This window comes from Phalacrocorax aristotelis, chromosome 6, assembly GCF_949628215.1.
Source record: "Phalacrocorax aristotelis chromosome 6, bGulAri2.1, whole genome shotgun sequence".
Lineage (NCBI taxonomy): Eukaryota > Metazoa > Chordata > Aves > Suliformes > Phalacrocoracidae > Phalacrocorax > Phalacrocorax aristotelis.
Window position 1 is genome coordinate 58,335,082 of NC_134281.1, and position 21,851 is coordinate 58,356,932.

General features: G+C 41.7%; 1 protein-coding gene across 3 annotated transcripts in view; it reads right to left on the bottom strand.

Annotated features, from left to right (window-relative positions):
- Positions 1 to 270: 270 nt before the first annotated feature.
- Positions 271 to 21,851, bottom strand: part of BCAR3 (BCAR3 adaptor protein, NSP family member) — a 110,206-nt gene continuing 88,625 nt past the window's right edge. For all 3 annotated transcript variants that reach the window (XM_075098148.1, XM_075098145.1, XM_075098147.1), the window contains 9 exons: positions 12,146 to 12,274; positions 10,584 to 11,026; positions 9,409 to 9,509; positions 7,238 to 7,878; positions 4,101 to 4,216; positions 3,080 to 3,251; positions 2,772 to 2,895; positions 1,718 to 1,927; positions 271 to 894 (listed from right to left, as the gene is read on the bottom strand). In XM_075098148.1, the coding sequence (XP_074954249.1) occupies positions 707 to 894; positions 1,718 to 1,927; positions 2,772 to 2,895; positions 3,080 to 3,251; positions 4,101 to 4,216; positions 7,238 to 7,878; positions 9,409 to 9,509; positions 10,584 to 11,026; positions 12,146 to 12,274 (2,124 nt within the window). In that variant the 3' untranslated portion in view covers positions 271 to 706. The remainder of the gene's footprint in view (positions 895 to 1,717; positions 1,928 to 2,771; positions 2,896 to 3,079; positions 3,252 to 4,100; positions 4,217 to 7,237; positions 7,879 to 9,408; positions 9,510 to 10,583; positions 11,027 to 12,145; positions 12,275 to 21,851) is intronic.

A 21,851-nucleotide genomic window follows, 5' to 3' on the forward strand; every position in this document is an offset into this window, starting at 1 on the left:
CATACACCCACATTTACTCATATCTGAAAGCATTTTAATTATCTCTCTGGATTGTTAGTTCTTGCCATTTCATCATTCATTCCTGGCAGCGTAGCTGGTGTGCAGCTGCCAGCAAAAGCCAAACTACTACAGATGCTGTCATAAATAAACCCCCTAAGTTGTCCCAACACATACACAACTCATCGCCTGCTTTCGTGGGCGCAGTGATATTTGAGCCTTCTGTTGTGGTCACAGATAAAGGATCATTTCTGTAACCTGCAAATATGGGAATCGTTTTCCATAAAGATACACTTTAATTCACAATTCTATGTACAGTGTTTCATAGTCGTTAAGGGAATATTGTACAACAAATTCTCCGCAAAGTCACATACTTAATCATTTTATTTACACTATTTGCTTCATTTTAACATTAAGATGCCGATGCCTTCGCTCCTAGGTGTTAGCAGACCATTGCAACGCTGGGGAGGTACAGAAAGCTGCAAGACTCTCTTACAGGGATAACCTAACTGCTTAAAGGGAGCATTAAATGACTTGGTGACACAGTAAATAAATAATTTGTTTAGAAATCAGTAGTTTTAAAACAAATGTGCATTGTGCTGTTAAAAGTTCTAACCATCTTGTGAAATGCAGGAAGTTTGTGCAGTATCAAATTGCCAAAGGGAAGCTGCGGTTATTTCAAGTATATAATTTCAAGCGTGTTACAGTCTTATATACTTAATTGTTCCACCTGCTTCACTGGAAAAGGTTCCAGTTTTCGGGAAAGTACAGTTAAAATCTGGTTGAATTTTTCGTATCTTACGTTTTGATTAACTTGTGCTCCTTTGCTGCCCCAGAGCACTCTCATTTGAAATTCTGTCTTGAAGATGTCACTCAGCTCTTCATCTGGCTGGAAACCTAGTAAGTAAAAAAAAAAAAGAAATCCCACATCAGGCAAGGTTTTTATTCAGAAGAACGGGCTTTTAAGCTGTATTCCCTCCAAATACGATAAGCTTTAGTGTGCTGGCTTCCTTTTGCACAATGATTTTAACAAGCCAGTAAAACGGAAAATCCTTTCCCACCTGTGCTGCTCTAGTAGCACACAGATGGCTCTGGGGATGCTGGGACAGGCTCGCCTTTGCTTGAGAATTGTCAAGATAGCCTGACCTTAAACGTACTGCCTGCTGTGGACATGCTGCCTGCAGCAACACTTGCATTCTTCTCCCCTCAACTTTCTCACTGCAAGTTTTAAACAGAGTCACCCTAGGAACATGCGGCTGCTCTCTGGCTGCACGCAGTCGAGGGCTCAGTGTTGTATCTTGCACTGCTGTAAAGAATTTTATTATGATGGTGGTGGTTGATTTGCAAAAATCAGAGTAGGAATTCTAAATTGTACAGAAGGCAGGAAGTTATCCTCGGTCCTCACTGTAGTTCTGTTCAGTTGCTAGAAGGGTTGGCATGTTAAGTCATGAGAACTTTGAGTATGGTTAGCAAAAATGTACGCTCTGTTGCCTGCTGGAGAACTACAGTGATGAATAACTTCCTGTCCGCTATTAAATAGCCTGGGGACACCATCAATGCTGAGTTTCCTTACGGGACCTTTGCTACTACCTCAGCTCCCATGAAGGAGGAGAATTCCTTGCACTAACTTTTAGTGGCACTTAAGCCGAGACCTTATTCTTCAGCCATGAACCCCCACATTCTGTTACGTGCAGCCGTTTCTCCCACCGGCGCTCCCTACCTTCCAGCACACGTTCCGCAGCCGCGCGGTACGTTTCCGCATTCTGTGCCATCTGCCGAGCAGTGGCCAAGTGCTTGAGCATGATTTCGCAGCCTTCGTCGCTGCTTTCCCACAGCTCAGTGCTTTCAAACACAACGGCTTGTCGCTCCATCAAGGTAATGAGAGGCATCAGCAGTGGCACTGTGACGGTCTGTGGAGCGCTGATGGTGTCTGGGAGAGCGTAACAAACAAACCATATCGTCAGAGGTTATAAAAACAGCTGATTGAAGAAGCTACTGTAACTGTAGCATTCTTTTTCAAAGTTGGAAACTACTGTCTGTCCTCCATCTTTCAGATTAGCACCTTGCCTCAGCTACACCTGTCCTCCCAGTTCCCAGTGAACTGGTGGTGGGAGAAGGCCGAGCCAACTCAGTGGTGGAAAACTACCTGATAGAGAAGGCTCTGCTGCATTATGAGACAGTGGCACAGAGATTTTAAACATTTAAAATCTGGGTCATTCCAACAACTTTTGTGAGGCTAAACACTTCTCTACCCATTCTCGTAGAGAACTGCTCAGCGGCATGTTCTCTTGCCCCCTGCACTCCCTCAGAGGGTGGAGCTGCACAGGAGCTGATGTAGCCACACCGGATGTGCTCAGAGGAATTCCCTGGCTAACCTGTTCTTTGTATTTGAAGATTCATCCTCTGATCCAATAGGCAAAGCAAATAAAAAGCAAAATCTGCCAGAAATAACTCTCCTCTGAGGAAGGAGATTTATTCCTGTCTTTGAGGCGAGATGATGCAGCATGTTTGTTTCTGCTCCACGAAGAGGGAGCGTGGCTTCAGGCAGAATGTCACATCCCGCATGGGTACCTGCACACGAGCACGTACTGGTGTGTGGCTGGTGGACAGTTTCTTTCTATTTCCCTGTCTTACGCTGTGTTATGCAAGTTCACGTAGTTATTTTAACATATGATACACAGCTGTTAAAACAGCAGCTGCCTCCTCTCCCTACACAGGAAATTGGTAGTGGGAGAGTTAAAAGGCTCGATAAAACTAGCGTCGCTCATACTCACTGTTCCACTCATCCTGTCCTTCGCGCAAAGCTTTGCTAAATGGCTTCAGCTGTTTTTCATACAAAATGGCAGTCTGGGTATAACGATGTCTCAGGGAGGTCCAGGTTTGTTCTAACCGCGTGACCTGTTCAAACAAAATGGAGAACAGCCATTACTGACTCCGTAGCAATTCCCAGGCGAAGTACACTGCTAGCCACCCAGCTCCTGTTCTGAGGGTCGCGCTAGTCTTGAAGAAGTCGCATACGTTACATTAGCCATCAAACAACGCCATGCTTTGGACCATAGAGATTTTTTTTTTTCCTACCTACCGGTGGCATTTCCAGTGCTTTCATTATGGCAGAAAACGCGTACAGATCCCCCAGCGAGTCCTTCAGCTCCACTGCGACTTGGATGATCCTGTTTAACGTTGTCACTCTATCTTCTAGATCTCCTGTGCAACCCAAGATATCCACAGCTATTCCTATTGCCATGGTATTGTACCTGTAAGTGGAACAATTTATACTGCTGGTTACAAATTACAAAATTAATAATACATCATGCTGTGCATGTGTTCAAAGAACATAAATTCAAAGGTGTATTTCAATACCTCGGTGTGCCCAGCAAACTAACTCTTACCAACATCTTTATACCAAGACCCCGTAATGCCATTATATGAAATATCTATATACACACATTAGCTTTGATAGTGTGTTCTAATAAATTTAATCAATTTGTCTAAAAGATATGACTACTGTATAAAATTCTGCTTAGGCAATGAATGGAAAACTGCCCCAATTCCCTTTGTCCTCCACACGTGACTCCTGGGACCCTCCCCTGAATTTCAGCACCCAACCTACTGGAATCTGAATGGGAAAGGCTCAATTAGGGATAGAAGGCCCTAATTGTTCCCCCTTAACTGGTGCGCAGGTTTTAGAAGAATTTTTTTTTAATTTCCGTTCCTAGATCCTCTAGCCTCTTCCCCAGCTGCAGAAGGCTACTGCCTTTAGCCCTTTCCACCCACGCTTCCATGCTCAGATGACAGCTCCCCTGAACTGCAGTTTACCTGAGCTCTTAAAGGCGAGCTGAGGGTGCTCAGCAGCCCTGAGGCCCCTGCGTTCAATACAATTCCCCTTTCCCTGCTCTCCATGCATGGGGTTGCCCCATGACCTTAAGGATTTTTTTTTTTCCCCTGTGCAAAAAAGAAGTTCTCTGCCAGCTCACTAAGTCAGTGTCTGTGCACATGAAGTCAGAAAACGTGCAGGGGCACATTCTTTGAGGAAATGCCGAGTACAAGGTAGCAATGATCTGATCCTGCCACCTGCCGTGGAAATGAGTAACAGGAACCTTTACCTTTCGATTAGGTCAAGGCGCAGTTGATGTCCATAAGGCAAGGTAATCAGTTCAAGACCAGAGTTCACTCCCATACTCTGCCTCATCTCTTCAGAAACATCTAGTATCCTCGCCACCTGTCAAGTGCAAAAATTGGCACGTGAGTTTTGAAACTCACTTCAAAAAAAAACAACAAACCCAACCCAAGTGCCTAGCCATGTGGAAGCCCTCAAGGTTAGTGCACAGTGTGCACTTAATTCATGCATGTTCAGCACATTTCACAAAAAGATCAGTAAAGTGGGTGTTTGGTTTTTTTTTTTGATGATTCAGCTATCAGAAAACATACAAAAGGTGTGACCAAAACACTTCATCCAATTTTTGCCCTCCGCTTCCAGAAAAGTGTCATGTGCAAGCTCCAGGAAATCAGAGTCACAGAAGGTGGGGGTTGGAAGGGCCCTCTGGGGCTCACCCCATCCCACCCCCTGCTTGAGCAGGCACAGCTAGAGCGGGGGCACAGGACCGCGTCCAGGCGGGGTGTGAATGTCTCCAGGGAAGGGACCCCACAGCCTCTCTGGGCAGCCTGTGCACCTGCTCTGGCATCCGCACAGGGAAGGGGTTTGTCCTCATGTTCAGGTGGAACTTCCCATGTTCCAGCTTGTGCCCGTCGGCCCTTGGCCTGGCGTTGGGCACCGCTGAAAAAAAGCAGAGTCCCATCCTCCTGACACCCGCCCTTCGGATATTTATAGGTATTGATGAAACCCCACCCTCAGCCTTCTCTTCTCCAGGCTGAACAAACCCAGGTCTCTCAGCCCTTCCTCATAAGGGAGATGCTCCAGTCCCCTGATCACCTTCGTAGCTCTCTTGGCCTGATCCTTGTCAGGGTGGCCCTAGAATGTTTTTGGATTACACCATGGGGGCCTCATAAGGATTAATTAGTAAAAGGACCTTAAGGAGGACACCTAATGTTGAGTGAGTGCCTCACAAAGTATGTGAAAGCTGACACTCACTACTTTGCTTTTTAACCCTATGGTATTAGCTACCGGTTATATCAGTAACAATTACATATGCTAATTAGGAGCAAAACCACATTGATATGATAATGTGAGGTTACCTGCTGGTTTAAGGCCTGTATGTTGACACATTTACAAACCAAAGTGCCTGCAATTTTCCACTACACCCATCAGCCAGCCTTCTTGGTTTTGAGAACATGAAAGCAATCTGAGCCACACAACAAGCCTCACTGGTACAAAATCTAGCACTAGAGAAACCTGTTCCACTTCCAGAGACAGAAGAGTGAGACGAAGCCCCTGGAGACACACTGATTGCTGCTCCTTCATCACAAACAGCCCTCTCAGGCATGCAAGGGGCAGACATTCACTCCACCGCTTACCACGTGGGTGCTTCACTCAATATTATAAATGTCATTATTTAAAAGGCAAACTAAGCTACTGATGCCACAAGACGACCTTCGCACTTCAGCCGTATCCCAGAGGGGAGTACGAGGCATTTACCCTGGCCCAGTTCACTGCCCATCTCATTGTATCACACAGTTGTTATCAGCGCAGCAGCCTGCAACACATTACCAATGAATGACAGCCATTGGCGCTCAGCGCTGTAAGATGGAGATAAAACAGACTTCCCTACGTGTCCCAGCTCGTTACTCTTCCTGCTCCAAAGTCCCAAATCCAAAAATCTGTTTCTGTAAAACACTTCGGTGACTCTTAATTAATTGCACAGGCTCCCACACTTCCAGCAGGCCTGTTTCCTTGGCCCCATTCCAAAGTTTGTAGGATTTAAAATAAGGAGACTAATAATGAGCTAATTGAATATTTTTTATATATATATATATATAACCCCTTACTACTTCTCTAAGGGATGCATATGCTACACCTTCAAGCAGCATAGTCTTTAACAATGTATTAAAAGACATTCTGCTTAGTGTTATTAGGTGGAAGGAGGAAAAGGTGAACTTCGGAACTAAAATGTTAAGAGAATGCTGTTGCTGCTCTTGGAACCACAGTAAAGAAGCCACAATCTATCACTTCTGAAACGACCAAGGAGTTCCAAGCAGGAGCTGAGTTCTCCCGAGTCACCATGTCTGCATGACACCTGGCTTAGCAGCAGCCAACACTGCTACTGAGGCAAGAAGCCACGCTTGCTGCTGGCCAGTGCCCAGCAGCTGGCAGGCACTCACACTCATCCCATGGCTGCTCCAGAGAGCTGCCCCTTCCCAGAGCCACGGCGTGAATCTGCGCGGCAGCACCAGGAGAGCGCTACGGACACGTTTCTGCTGGAGCACCACCATTCCTGCTGGAGCACCACCGTTCCCGCTTCCTTTCTTGTCTGCAATTGAGTTGCCCAGTAAGTAGCCACGTGTGTTGCTTCTCAAGCTGCTCTTACAAAAGCAAGCAACCAAAAGCCCATAAAGCCCATGACACTTGGTTCCTGCAGCTGCTCTGCGGCAGGTACGGCACTCGGTCATCCCCAAGCGGTGCAGGTTCAACTGCAGTTGCGTTTCTTTTATTGCACAAAGTCATCAACTCATAAAGGAGATGACTTCTCCTATCCTTCCATATTTCTGATCCAACAGCTGATCTCCACCCCCTGTCAGCTGAACAAAGTCCACATTGTGAAAAATAGTTGTGTTTTTATGTCTTTCTAAACAATTCCACTAGCAATACAGTTCTCTCACAGGATGAGAAGAGTGGCTAGTTTTAGGAGTTCCACTGAACGTCTTGCATTACAGCCAGCAGTACGGCAAGCAGGTAACGCCTGGCTACTGTTTACCCTTGCCAGCTAACTAGCTATTTCCTGTCATGAGTAGTTCTTTCCATAATGATTGACAGCTTAGATAGCTCTTCCTCCAGTACAGAAGGCTGAATCACAGATATACAGCAACTGATAGGAGATTAAAAAGATGTATGGAGCACTGAGAATTTGAGTCTAAAGTCAAGAATGGTGGGAGACCTTTAGTCCAAAGGGTTTGCTAACATTCTTGTTCTTCAAATGGAAAAAAACCCCACCACCTTAAAAATTCCTGCAAGTCAATACATTTATTAGCTGCAAATCTACCCATTAATCTTTTGAAATGAGTTCTTAAAAATGTTTAAACTTGCACAACATAAAATAAAATGCAAGAAAATTTATTTTTTTTTTACCTTGCAGTCCATTTGAAGAATATGCTGCGCGATGATCTTTGGGTTGTTCTTGGTGAAAAGCTCCTTAACTCTTCTTAACATTGGTCTTTCCAATGGCTTGTTTTCGGGAGGAAGTAGTTTGGATTCAAAATCATTTGGTTGAAAACTAGACACGGTCTCAAACACAGGTGCAGAAAAGATGCTGTCTTCTTCAGCCATCTCAGCTGAAGCTTCCAAAGGATCTGCAGAGTTCACTGGAGGGTCATCTTCCAGGATCAAATAGTTTGTTTCAGAGTTCCTGAACGAGTGTGTTCCCCTCTCCTTCCATGTCAGATGTTCCACGTAGCTGTTTTTCTGACATAAATGTTGTTTTGTTCCTGCAGGATCTCTGGCAGGGCTTAGTTCACAATAGTGTCCTTCTGAACTGTGGAAAGCCGAGGGAGAATTTGGGGGCTTCATCAGGGGCGCTTTGCTGGGTTTAGGTGGAGGCTTCGGGCAGAGCTGACTGTCTGATCCTCTAAGAGCTTCCCCTACTTGTGACTCAGGCGTGACTTTCTGAACCACTGTGGGGCTCAGAGAGGGTTCACTGCCTGTTCTAAATGCAGGAGAGCTTGGGCAGGAGTCTGCATCTGCTTCAGGTAATCGAGATGGATGTCTTGAACCTGCAGGGGAGAATGGTCATTTAGAAGGCCAAAACACACACAATTCCTGATGCCTATCCCAGGGTTCATCTCTTAATGGTATTTCCTGAGGAAAATACTGTCAGATCATGTCAATTATTTGCTGACAAAAATGTATATGAAATGATATTTTGAGGAATGAGCTAGCCAGCAAATTCCGTTCACTTGCTGGTCCTCCCAAAATCCCAAATACACAGAACAGCTGCACCATAATATTATTCTGTGGTAATGCTGACAATAATTCCAGTCCCTGCTGCATACATAGGCTATACTGTCAGAGCTGGATGGTCTCCATGGCTTGGAATAGGAGGTTTCTTTGTAACCTGATCTAGGCTATAAAAACAGAAACTTCCAGTCACACGGCATAAAAGATGAGTCATTTCTGAGAATGACAAGTTTGAGATGAAAGAAAAGCTTCCCAAAGTCAAGCCTGAACCTGCAATAAGGTATGGAAGGAATGAATTTCAGGGATGCTAATCTTTTTGCTCAACAGTACCTGATTTGAAGAGCTGGAGAGACACATCCATAGAGTTCTGTGGATGTATCCTGTACTCACTGCATATGCAGTGCAAATGCATATGCAAATGCACTGCATATGCAAACCTCGGCATCCAACACAGGCCAAACCCTCTATCAGATGTTCCCGATCTGCAGCTCTCAGTGCATTTGCTGGTATCTACAGCAAAGTGGCCAGCTGCATCATGTGGGCTTTACTCCTTCTATCCAGCTGGCTCTCAATTTATGAAGACAACAGAACTTGCAAATCACAGCCTGTCACCACTCATAAGCAGTATGACACCAGAACCTGCTCAGAAGACCCCGTGACAAAAGGCACAGCAGCACTCTTCAGGATAACTGTTGCAGTACCAAAAGAAAAGTTTTTGCAGCCATGGATTGGAATAAAATAATCAATTCAATTACAGATGGACAGAAACTTGCTTTACATATGTCTGTCCAAACACAGGAGCACACCCTTTCTATCAAAATACAGTCTCACTATGCAAACACTTAATATTATCTTCGTCTCAGGAAGACTTTCCACAGTAGGTGCTATAAATTTTAACAGCCTACTCAAAGTGACTAGCAGCCCTGGAAGTCACCGTGCAAGTTTCCTTACACAGTAGGTTAATTTGGAAACAATTGCTTAATCCTCTGAAGAATCTGAGAAAGAAAAAGCCACGATGAACAACTGATCAAGTTTTGGTACACCTTTTATCACTGGAGGAAGACGATGGTGGTGGCTGTGGAAACAGACAGCAGCAAAGGTGTTGAAAGGATCGAAAAGCAAAAGGGATGGGGGGAGAGAGAGCAATTGAGACAGACAGGAGGACAGGACCTAGTACAAAAGCCATGGTAGTGCTTTTCCCGTGGTGAGGAACACTACCACATCTGCATACTTCACCCTGAGAAAAAGCAGTTACCAGTCAACAGTCTCACTTTGGTCCGAGCTGTAACAGACCACCTGGGCACACACAGATTCTAAGCGTGAAACATTCAATTACAAAAACATACCTATTAGCAGATAGCTCTCTGACTGGTGAGCCTTTAGAGGGAATCTTTTCTCCAGAACGTGATCCAAACTAGCTGGCTGGCTGCCACTTTTTTCTTTGTTTCTAGGGTGAACAAAAATGCAAAAAAAAACATATCAATATATCCAACACTCGTTAGCATACGCAATTGATTTCCAGAGTATATCATAAGCAGGGCAAAGATCATTAGCCTTCCACTTGGGCAGCTTATAAGAATAAAAGGTACTTCATGCTGTTGTAGCGGCAATGAAATAGGCTATGATATATGTGACTCTGCAGCATTGAAAGGGTGTTTCTTTGAATGTTGAACCTTTTTAGTAGAACATTTGATTTGGACCCTGAAATTAGGATCCACTATCCCACATTTGGTATTTTTATTGCAGAAGTCAAATATGGAAAGAAAGACTTCTCTGAAGCAGCAGCAAGATTTTATTTTAATCCTTTGTCTTATAGTAGTCAAGATTTGCAAAGACACTGAAGAACAAGTTGCACTGCTGTTGTGCTTCCAGAGTCTACATTTGCTCTCGCTCTGTGGATTTCAAGAATCCCTTCCCTCTCCCCAGTATACATCAACTTGCAAGTGGAGAACCAGAGCCAAAGCCATCATCATCTTTAAGCAACTCGTCCCTTTGGAACTGCAGACGTGCATCTTGTTTTTCCAAAGATACTTTCAGAATCCGATTATTGCACTCAGTTACCAGTCCGCTAGAATTCCTTTCTTTTGCTAGGCTAATCAAGCGGCATTCAGGAGGCAGTGTTCTGTCACTACTGCAATGCAAATATCAGGGCTAAGAGCCTCCCCATAAACCTGGGGCACGCTCTGGGCCACATGACGAGCGAAGGCTATGTGCAGCCTTGCCACTTATATCACGGCTTCACCCATCCCCATTTATTTTACCTCCTTAACGTAGCTTAAATTTTCTAAAGATCACTCTGCATAACCGCAAAGTAGTTCACATCTTCTTAACAACGTCAGGAAGTTTCAAAAAACGTCAGGAAGTTTCAAAAATCAGCCCTTGAAAAATCCTTTGCTACAAACCAGCAAATGCTCACACCCAGAATTCCAGCTAAAATCAGAGTGAAAATTCACATCACCTACAGCAGGAGCTGATAAGAGTTTCCTCATTTCCCTCCATAAGGACAGCAGAATTAAAGTACCTCAAAAGATTTCCTCTGGGTGTGCTCTGCTCCGGGGACTGCACGCTGGATATACCCAGACTCAGCCTTTTTGCGGTTTCTGTTTTTCCTTCAGGGATACTTGGCTCTTTCTGTCGGACTGGAGTTACACCGTACTTTTCTTCTAGACACCTGAGAGGCACAGTCCTGTTGATAGGCTGAAAAATAATTGCTCCGCTCTGCTTTGATATTGGTGTGCGATTCCCAACATAGTATCGAACTAAGCCGGGGATACTGTCGAAACTTTCAAGTTCAAACTGATACTGAACACGGCAGTAGGCTTCATTGAGTCTTAGAACTGTTCTGTTGATTTTAAAATGCTGAGAGGTGTTTTTCCACTGACAGGTAAGAACAAAGTTCCCAGGACTGGAGAGAGAATCCCTAATCAGAAAATCTCCATCTCTCTGAACCAGGCCTTCTGCCACCTGTGAGGAAAAAGAATGATACAAAAAAATACTTTGAGAATCAGAAAACAAGTAGTCAAACAACACATGGCCACAAAATATTCTTAGACATAGGACTTAATTGGGCTGCTCTGGAAGGACAAAGCCAGAAATACAAAGCAAAGCATGAAGTGTGGTAGAAGAATGATGTCTCCAATTCTAAAATTAAGAGCTTATCCCACAGAAGAGATCAGGAGGGGCTTCTTGGAAAATCCCAGCAGCATGACCCACTTTTGCACATCTATTTCTTCGTAGTTTGCTAACAGAAAATAAGACATGAAGGGAAAAAAGTGACTCAGGATTTTAGAATGTAAAGTATCTGAATAGACAGTCACACTGAAGTTTAGAAGCCATTACTACAGGACCTGAAGTGACAGCAGCTTTCATTTTTTATTCTTTGTGAATACTGCATAGTACTAGGAAGAATCAGAAAAAAATCTGTTCTGTCTTGAGTTAGTCCTTTCATGTGATAAATACGCACTGAACAGTTAAGATTAAGTGCAGGCTGCTGTGCCTGCTGTCCTGATTTAGGAGGAGGGCAGCAAGGCAGCTCTGGTGAGAGCCGGGTACGCACAGGAGGGAGGCCCGCAGGGGGAGCTCCAGGTGCTCTGGCAACCTAAGCTCCAACCCAACGACAGCTTTAATGTTTTTAACTACGGCTGTAAGGATCAAAATGAAGTTATTGCATAGATTTTGTTGTGTATTGCATAAATTTTTTCCCGCCCCCAAACCCCAAGTGCAAGAAAGAAAATAAACAGGAACATTTTCACTTCGGTTAAGAATAGTGAACCAAAGTAACGTCTGTGTCTGAACAATATGTGGGGAGAGTATGCTCGTATAAAGCTTAAATTTCATTTCTGCCTTTATTCAGCACACACAGATCCTGAAATATCTGTCTTTTCCACCAGTGTCTGCCCTGAATCTTTCATCGGTCTCATTTTATGCCAAGCTGTGATAAATACCATAGCTTTTACATGAATAAGCGTTATATTTCTACTAAATTAAATTAATGCAGATATCAGAGATGTGTACAGTACTTTAGTGCAATTCTGCTTGTCTAAAAAAGCTGAAAGCACATTTGGCAATGCAAAAGCCACGTACCTGCCGAGGAATACGTCCATGGTACCAGGCATGACTGCGCAGGTCTTCACTACTCAGCTGCAGTTCTTCCTCTAACTCCTTCTTCAGTTTTTCTGGGCTATTGTCCATAACTTGCCTCTCCCTAGAAAACTGCAATAAAAGATTAAAAGCTTCAACTGTGCCAAGTTTAGTGATTAACATTTTACCTGGGTTATAACTTCCACCACGTGATCTGCACTAGCCACTGGAATGCAGGTGCTGCTTTTAGCAGGCTAGCTTGGCTTCGCTCTCCAGATTGTATTTGCAAAATCCAGCACTCAGTGAGATAACGTGTGATTGTTATACACTGCAAGAACAAAGTGTTCTGTCTGTACACCAAGCTAGTAACGACACACCTACAAAGTCCCTTCTCCTACTTCCTCTTCCCAGTAAGAATTCTAACTATACTCCAAAAAATGGAGCTGGACCCAAATGCCACGCTCCAATATTCTTCCTCCTGTTTAAACCTCCATTTTAAATACAGTCTTCCCTCCCCCCCCCTTTTGAACCCACCCAATTAAGAACATCCCAAATGCATCAAGACAGGCTAACCTGGACATACACAGTTGTTCAGTATTTCTGTTGCACTAAAAAAAAGTTTGCCAAAGTAAACCGTCAACCTTACAGGTTGACTTCTTAATCTTGAAGGCTTACTTCTAATGGTCATTAAATCTGCATGTCCAGGATGCTCCCTTCTTAAGGGAAAAAACCCTTGTTGCCCCTTAGCACAAAAAGCATGAGATCTGCTTGGAGATATCTCCATCACCACTATACAACTACTATAAGTTTTTCTAGAAACTTCCAATTTCCCTCTCTTCTTGGAGTACAGCTTCCATGCTGGATAGCTGGCTCATTAGCGCTTCATGGATGCAGTGCTGCTCACAAAGTAAGGTGCAGTATCTTGGCTCAAGAGTTGCCAGGTTCTCTTTCGTAAGCACTCAGTGGAGGGAAGTTCTCTGGACTTCCTTACATTCCCCAAGGGCTGGGGACTTCAGCCCATCTTTACTGGTGCTGAAGAGTTTCAGAAGGCTAAGATACCCAAGAGACGCAGGCTCATTGCAGGAAACGTGTTCTACATTGATCAAACGAGCAGAGTATACCCTCTCCTAAAAGAAAATACATTTTAAAAAGAGAGAGGGGCATCCAGCTGGAGAGCAGACTAAAACACAACATTTCTCCCCAGTGCATTATGGATTTTTTTTTTCCTTAGCTCTGGATATGAGCCAAAGCTCACAGGTTCCCTTCACTGACACACTGATGTAAATATGCAACACATGCATTATTTTAAAAAGAACTGAGAATGCTCGCCCACCACTCCCATTCTTTCTGTGAACACTGCATTTTCTTCTTCATAGTGAATACTCACAGCACCTAACCGTGGGAGCAGGTGGCACACATTTAGCACTTCTTTCAACAATCCTCCCTGCAATTTCAAGCAAACTGAATTACAGCAGATTACTAGACAGCAGATTTCTGGTGGAATAGTGCCAGAAGAGGCATTCTGCTGCCAAAACTATTTACACATGCTGGGAGCCTAGAGAAATTCTGAGATAAATTATCATCTTCTCTCTGCTTTTCTCAGAGAAAACTAAGGCTTCTCTTAGACAAACACAAATAAGTGTAGTAGCTTATACAGGAACACAACAGATAAAAACAACCTGGTAAAGAATAACTTTCCACCTCAGTTTTACTTCTGTGAACCATAACAAGGTGGTATTTATCCACACAAATGTGGTTCAAAATGGAAATAATTTTCAACGAGGAGTAAATCCTTTGTGCTTTTGTACAGTCAAGGTCTTCCACCAACTCCTCCCTAGCTTTATGAGAAGAAAAGCCTGCAGGAACAAACCGTGCCACAAAAAAAGACCTTCACTGCAAGGGCTCTTGCATAAAACCATGTACAACATGAAGAGATATAGTTACTGGGTGTAGAAAGAGTCACAGAAGAGGCTTGGTGAGGACTCAAGCCCAAAAGCCTATTGAAGTATCAAAACAGTGAAGCAAGGCCAAAAATCCCCCCTCCACTCCAAACCTCTGTGCCCTATCAGACCGACACAGCTGAAGGAATAGTGGCACATGCCACCCTCATTTCCCAACTCAAATGGCTGGGTACCCATTTAAAGCTGACTGACACCAATTCCAGAATTAACAGTTAACCATTTCACTGCCACATCTTACAGAACGATAGCAAGTATTATAACATTTACATAAGCTGAAGGTAGAGTGAAGAGCACACAAATCAGAAGCAGACTTTTCAAGAGCACCTTCCCCTGATTGCACAAGGAAGCGTCCGGAGAACTTTTAAAGTATTCCCTCCAATCTGAACAACAGCTTTCAGTAGTAACGGTATACAAATCTTTTACATTCATGGCTGTGTGTTTTGCTGACCTTCTGAAAGGAACTAGTGCTTTTAGGTGAACTGTATTTAAGTTTTTGAAACATGCTTTTGACTGAATAGAGATCTTAAAAATCCCCAAACTACTGTCCAAATTATTACCATCATTCCAAAACAATCTCACTGTATCTCAGTGGTAGGCAAAGCTACTGGAAATGGAACAGACCCTAGCGTATAAATGCAATAACTGAATTTGCTTAGGAGAGCTAGATTCTTAGCCAACAAAAAGAGCTATAGGTCTTTGTGTACAGACTAATTTAATCCATTGTGCTGACACAAATTATCTTGAGAAAACAGGCTGATCAAGTTACAGATACACATGAATTACAAATACAGAAGAGAAACCTAGAATTTCTTCTGGTGGTTAAATGGATTTTTCACTACTTGTATGAACGTAAAGAGACACATTGCACTTGAATTACACCTAGCAACACAACAACATTTAAGGAATCAAAACCAAGTAAATTGTTAACAATCATGATTATTGGTTTGTTAAAAATCCTCTCCACCGTGGTCTACCACACTGCGCATACTCTGATTGCCAGAGGTCAGACGTCTCCTGAGATGAAGCAAACACGCTTAAATAACCCTTATGCAACTCGGAACTTAGTGGAAGAACTCCTGTGGCTAGCACAAATCCCAAAATACCCAGGGGGGAAACTGCCTAGGTAAGCAAGTTTAGTAATAGCATGTCTTGCTGGACAGTTTTTTGTTGGCTGATTTCTTATACAACCTACATCCACTAAAGGAGAAGTGTGGCCAACAAACTGCCTGTAATCTTACCACGCTATACCTTTCTATTCTAAATGATATGCCCAAGGCCTCTGGTCTGCAAGAATCACTGCATACACTGAACTTCTCATTAAGGGCTCAAAATTCACTCCAGGCACAGCCTACACAAGCATGTTAACCTGTAAATAAGGAAGAGAGCAAGCTTAGAACAGCATAATTAGCTATGTCAATGGACTTTCTTTTAAAAGGAAAGGTGACCTATTCCACACAGCATGATGCAGAGGCTTCAGCTTCATTTCCCAACAGCACCCAAAAGTTAACGGACAGTAATGGTATGCTATAAATTTGCACTAACTTCATAGTGACAAACTTTCATTTAGTAGTATGTCCTCAATTTATGCCTTTGTCTAAGATGCTTTGTTGGCTCCTACCCAATGACAGAAAGAAACCTTAATTTCAATTTAGAGTTAGATAGTGAAGCAGATGGTCAAAAGAAATTAAAAAATAATCTACGACAAAAATTGAAGACTTCAGTATATTCTGCAACAAAACATGGTTGAAGCAACACAGGGAAGCTTCCACTTTAAATTCTTTTAAGATTTCCAAATAGTATCAACCCTATCAGAAACCCCTGGAATAGCAAATCAATAGCAAATCCCTGAAAAGCAAATCAAGTCAGCAGAACTCCTTACCACTACAGATGCTTTTCCTGAACTACAAAGAACTCACCCTAAGTGTGTGCTTTCCAGAACTGCTCCTTCACATTTTAGTCACATTGTTTCCAGTCATGGTGCTATTTTAAGATATTCCTGCCATGCTGAGTTTTTCTGAACAGGTCTTTAGAAGGAAAGTACAAAACTATTTAGCAATACAATATTATCAACCTCCAGCAAAAGCCCTCAAATCCTACTTATACACCCAATGAAAAACCTAGAGAGCGCAAGAGTTCGGGGGGGGAGGGGGAATTACCAGTCAGTACAGTTATTTTAGTGTTTTTAATAAATGCCATGCCAGTTTATTATATTTCACAAAGGATTTATACTTCAGGGCCATTAAACTAAAAGCAGGCTGTGCTTACAGATGTAACAAGCTACCGGTGATGTTACATATTATTTTACTTTTTTTCAGGCAAATATTAATCTAGCATACCAAAAACTGGAAGTATCAAAGTTTAACAAAGTAGAACATCAAAATACGATCTTATTCAGGGTAAATTTGAAAAGGACCTGACCTACCACAATATGCTTTACCTATGAAATTTTTAAATACATTTTATTGGAATTTCTCATGATAATCTATTGCTCGTGCATCCAAGGAGTTACTTTCATTTGAGTGTTTGGCACTCTTTAAAGGAAACTCACCATATTGAGCTCTTCTGTGTCAACCATCCTAGTTGAATCTACCATATTAGATTAAACTAATTTTTAATTGTGCTGGATAATCTACTGGGTGAGTTTGGTGGTAAACAAAATAGAAGTCCCACAGTTATTTCTGTTGCCTACTGGCAATGGATTCTTTCTCCAGCTTGTATCTGCAACAAGTCCAGTGAAGTACATGTATCAATGGAATATCAAAATAGCAGAGAGTAGAATCACACAGGTTTCCACATATACACCCAAGGTTGCACTTGACTGTTCTAGCTTTTGTGGCTTACTTCAGCTGTTATTAATTCCTCTCTAAGGTGATAAAATGGGGAAGGGGGGGGGGTTGGAAAGGAAGGTGTTGGGTTTGTTTGGTATTGGGTTTTTTTGTTTGTTCTGTTTTTTTTTTAAACAGCTTGAATTATGAGGGAAAGACTTTTACTTTTTAGACACAGTTTGGAAGTGGTCCAAAATCTGTTATGCTAGATCATCTGCTTCAGTTCTGTTAATGTGGAATTTCATATCCCCTCTCTTTGTATCCTTCTGGCCAAGTGTTTTTCACTTATAACACAGTCAAGGACTGTTACATGTACACACAACTAAAGGTGGCCACATTTCCATCCAACCTCAATTATTTCCTGATGCTTTGCACAGCTCTGCCAGCTGATATTTAAGTTAGCCCAAAAGGTAGCCTTGGAACCACCTTATTTGCCGATGCTTTGAGATTTCAAGAAAGAAAGAAAAAGGAGAGAGAAAATCATTAGGGATAAATGAGAACAGCTCAGTGAAAACCAAAGCAGGATCTGATTGAAGAAGTAAGTCAAGCCAGTACCTTTCCTAAACTTTTAATAAATGTACTGCATCTATCTAAATAAAACCTATTATAGCTTTCTCCACAATCTATCTTTTCTCCAACACTGGAGGCCTTCTGTTTTTGCTTAAGTGTACCGTGAACTCTGAACTACAACTTTCTGACCTTGTAACATCACTAGGTCCGACAGAATCTCCAAATGTATGAGGAGATACTTCGTCATTCAGCAAAAACTTAAACTGTGTGAGATTTACATAGCTTTTAGCCAAGTAGATAATTTAACAGAAAGACCAATGAACAGAAAATGTGGAGGGGATGCTGGGGCAGGGACAGGAAATACCAAGAGGGAAGACAAAGATGTGAAACGAGAAAGAAGGGAGGGGACGCATAGACACAGGACACTAAAAACATCTGGAAAAGTGAAAAATCCATGAAATTCTTTTATTTCCAAACCACTGGAGAGCAATCAACTTGTGCATACAGAAAATGAATATTTTATTGTCAAAGTTCCAATTCTGGATTAAGATATACTTCACTGCTGCAGAGACCCCTTAAGTCTCTAAGAGCACACTCTTGTGATCCTGATCAGACTGCCTGCCTGGCACTATGAGTACAAGCATTTTAAAATATACAGTTACATCAATTTATGTTTTAATTTTATTTATAATGAGTAGAATGTATTTCACTTATAACTCTACTAATCAGCCACCAAAACCAACAGACTTGTGCTAGGCATTTAAAAGAATACCCATGTGGGACCTGACTCTCCATCTTTGTTTGAAAACATGCTTGTCAGTCCTTATTTTCTCCTCTACAAAAAAAGTAGTATCACTGGCCAAGAACTTACAAAGTGACAGGAACATGCAGACAAAGTATTTCTGAAATAGTTATTTTGAGAAAGAACTAATGGGAAAAGGGGAGTTTCTAAATTCAGGAAAGCATTTTCTGATTAACTCAGACATTTTTAACTAAAACTGTGGCAATGTTCTTCACAGGCAGTTTTACCTTCCAGAGAGCACAAAGTTCACACAGGACTATAACAAGTGCTATGTTGAGTAATGGGTGGTACAAAACGGATGATAAAAGTCTCTTTGCATAGATCACTGCCAACATCTGCAGGATTTTATTTTTATTTTCTAGTGGTTGGTTGAGCCATATCAACGAAATAATATATAAACTTTTGCCACGCCCAAGATACAGGAGAGAAATCTTGAACTAATCAGAGAGATGAAGTAATAGAGGAAAATGGCAATTTTGAAGCCACAGGATTTGCACGCTTGTAGCAGGTGACAACTTTTGAGATTACTGAAGAAAAGATAACATATCACTAAGAAAAATTCCATCACAACTGTTATGGCTCTTTAAAATCAAACAAACTCTATCACGTGCATGTTCTTAGTCTGCCACTATGAACAACATAACCCGCCTGACATTCACAGAGAAGTGGCCTTGTTTTATTAACTAGTAAGCGAGATATTTGTTTGGGAGGAGGAAAATAAAAAAGGCATTTAGTATCACGTTCAGTCTAATGTTAACTGAAGGTAATGGTAAGACTTAATTCTAGTGGACTCTGCATCCACCTTCCACTACAATACTTCACTAACAATTCCTTAATTTTCTAGGTGACCGCATTCAGAGCTAGGAAGACAGGAAGACAGCCTCATTTCTGGAATATGGATCCTGAGAAATCTTGAGTTTAGAGTTAGCCTAATCCTAATCTCCTCTCTAGGTGACCCCAAGGATTTTGACTACCAAATCTAAAGGATTTTAAAGTTTAGGTAAGTTTTTTGTTTTAATCTGGGAAATACCTAAATGAAAGATATTTCCAAGATGTTAAATGCATAAATATCTACTGGAGAATGTTCCCATTCCTATCAAGCAGGAATTGCTTATAGAGCACCAGTCGTCCCTCTGCCATCTATATAGGATAGAGAGTATATTGCAGTGAAAGTTTGATAAACTGTATTCAAATCATTAAAATCACCATGGGAAATTGAAAAAAGTTATATAGTATACGACTCATCAAAACTGATACTCAGTGGCAAGACAACGGGGAATCAAAGTTCCAGGAGCTATACAAAATTTCACATCATTTTGATACGTCAGTCTTTTCCTGTCTAGCCCTCTCCAACAACAACAAATCTAACATCAAAAAGGCACTCATAATGCTGGCTGGTGATGACTTGTGAACTCACGTTATCAAATCCAACTGCCTCCACATACATGCTGAAACTGGATACATGAAGCCCAAGGATGCCAGTGAAACAGATTTAGATCATCACATACTGAAGAAATATTAATTAAGATCCACTATCTATAAAAAGTACGTGCAATTCATCTAAGATAAGAGATGGCACTCGCAATAAGTGGTTGCTTATAAAAGGCTTCTTACGCATGCCACATTCATAGCATGAGTACATTACCCAGTAATGAGCTAGATCAACATGCTGTAAGTTTCAAAACTTGGCAGTCCTGATAATTTGAGCGGCTTTCCCCTTTTGCGCAGCTTCAGCTGAGGGTGAATCATATCAGAGAATTAAGAATGAAAATACTTGAACTTCTAGGTCTTTCCCTCTGATCACGACCACCAAACTAGCCAGAACTGAAAAAAAGAAGTCTTGTGGCAAAGTTAGCTTTATTAATGTAGACCTCTTCATTTTTCAAGTCACAATTTATCACTGATTTAGTCTTAACTTAATTCTTAACTTCCAAAAAAATATAAAAATTGAACAACATTTTGGCTTGGAAGTGGTATGTCACAAGTTAGAATTTTCTCTTAACTTTCTTTTTTTAACCACGAACAGGAACCTCTTGCTTTGAAGTTTCCCCTTATTTTCCTCAAATGTAGAAGCTGACCCTAACTGTAATCAGCTATTAAAACCAAATGGGATTGTAAAAGGTACCGACACGATGACTGAAGAATGAGTTGATCCAAGTTCAGGTCTTCTGATCATTGTATTTTCTATTAATGTATAGGAAAAGAAACCAAACATCAGCTATTGATATCCTAATTTCACATGCTAAAATTGAGTACAGCAAAACATGAGTGCTCAAGTGCTGTACTGTTTCCTGTGCTTTGACAGGGGACACGACGAGGCATCTCTGAGCTTGGCCACATACCGTTTTCAATTAAATTGGACAACATGATTACAATGAATTTATCTTGGTGCAGCAAAAAACCTGAATCTCTCAGAGGTAGCTGTGAACTTTAGCATGCTAATTTATGGATCAATTTGGTATTTCATTACAACTGTAACTACTATTAAAACTAAGAATTAATCTCATCTAATTACACAAACTGACTTTGCTTAAGGTGGTATTTTTTCACAAATTAGGTAAGACAATGACTTGGGCTCAGGTGTTCACACCATCCTAGGCACTTTGGCATTTCACAGAAGGCACATCATTTGGCCCCAAGGTGCAGACCTTACTTGATTTGACCACCAGCTGTTTCTATACCTAGAGTCACTCTTGCTTAGTAAATGCACCCCAGTTTCCTACCATCAGAACTTCTTAAAATAGCAGCTCATCATTCAACTAATGCTAAATCTGCATGCTGGAACACATGCATTCAAATCTATTTTAAATGGTGCAAATCTCTTTAAATAGAACCTTATTTTTGAAAAAGCCCAGCTGTAATTTGTTTCTACATAAAAGGTTTTATTTTTTACCCTCCATACAGCAAACACTATTAATGTTTCAGTTTCTCTAGAGACTATATGGATTAGACTAAATGGAAAGTTGCCATGACAACATCACCGTTATTTTAGGTATTAGAAATTCATGCCAAGTTAAACAAAGGACATGCATGGTCAAGAACAACGGTTTTATAACTGTTCTGACAGCCAACAATAAAACCCAATGTCATTTTTAAAGTTTTAGAACAGAGGAGTTAAGCCTGATGCTTAAAAGCGGAATGAAAATTAAAATTAATTCCAGTAACAGGAGAACATCTTTAGCTCGCTATTCTGATGATAACTTCTGACATTTGTCCCAGTGAGAAAGAGAAGACAGTCTGATCAGAGTCACTTTTCCAGGGTGTCCAAAAGACTGAGCCACACAACCCCACTTTCAGAAGTGGACAGTCAAAAGGCTAAATCACTGGAGGAGAGAGAAGGGGGGCACCTGATCCCAACTTTCAAATGCTTCCATTACAGTTTGAAAGCCAACAGGCCAGAAGGTAGCAACCTTCACATCCTTCCTCATTGCAAGTGCTCCAGAAAATCTATATGCATTACACAGTGACTTACAGAGCTGACACTTTGTTATCCAAAGAAAAAAATCAAGCATAAGTCTTAAATGAAAAGATTTAAAAGCTTGGGCATAGGTCGCAGATCCTCAAAAGTAGTTAGATACCCCACCTGATTACAGTTCAATTCCCAAGTCACT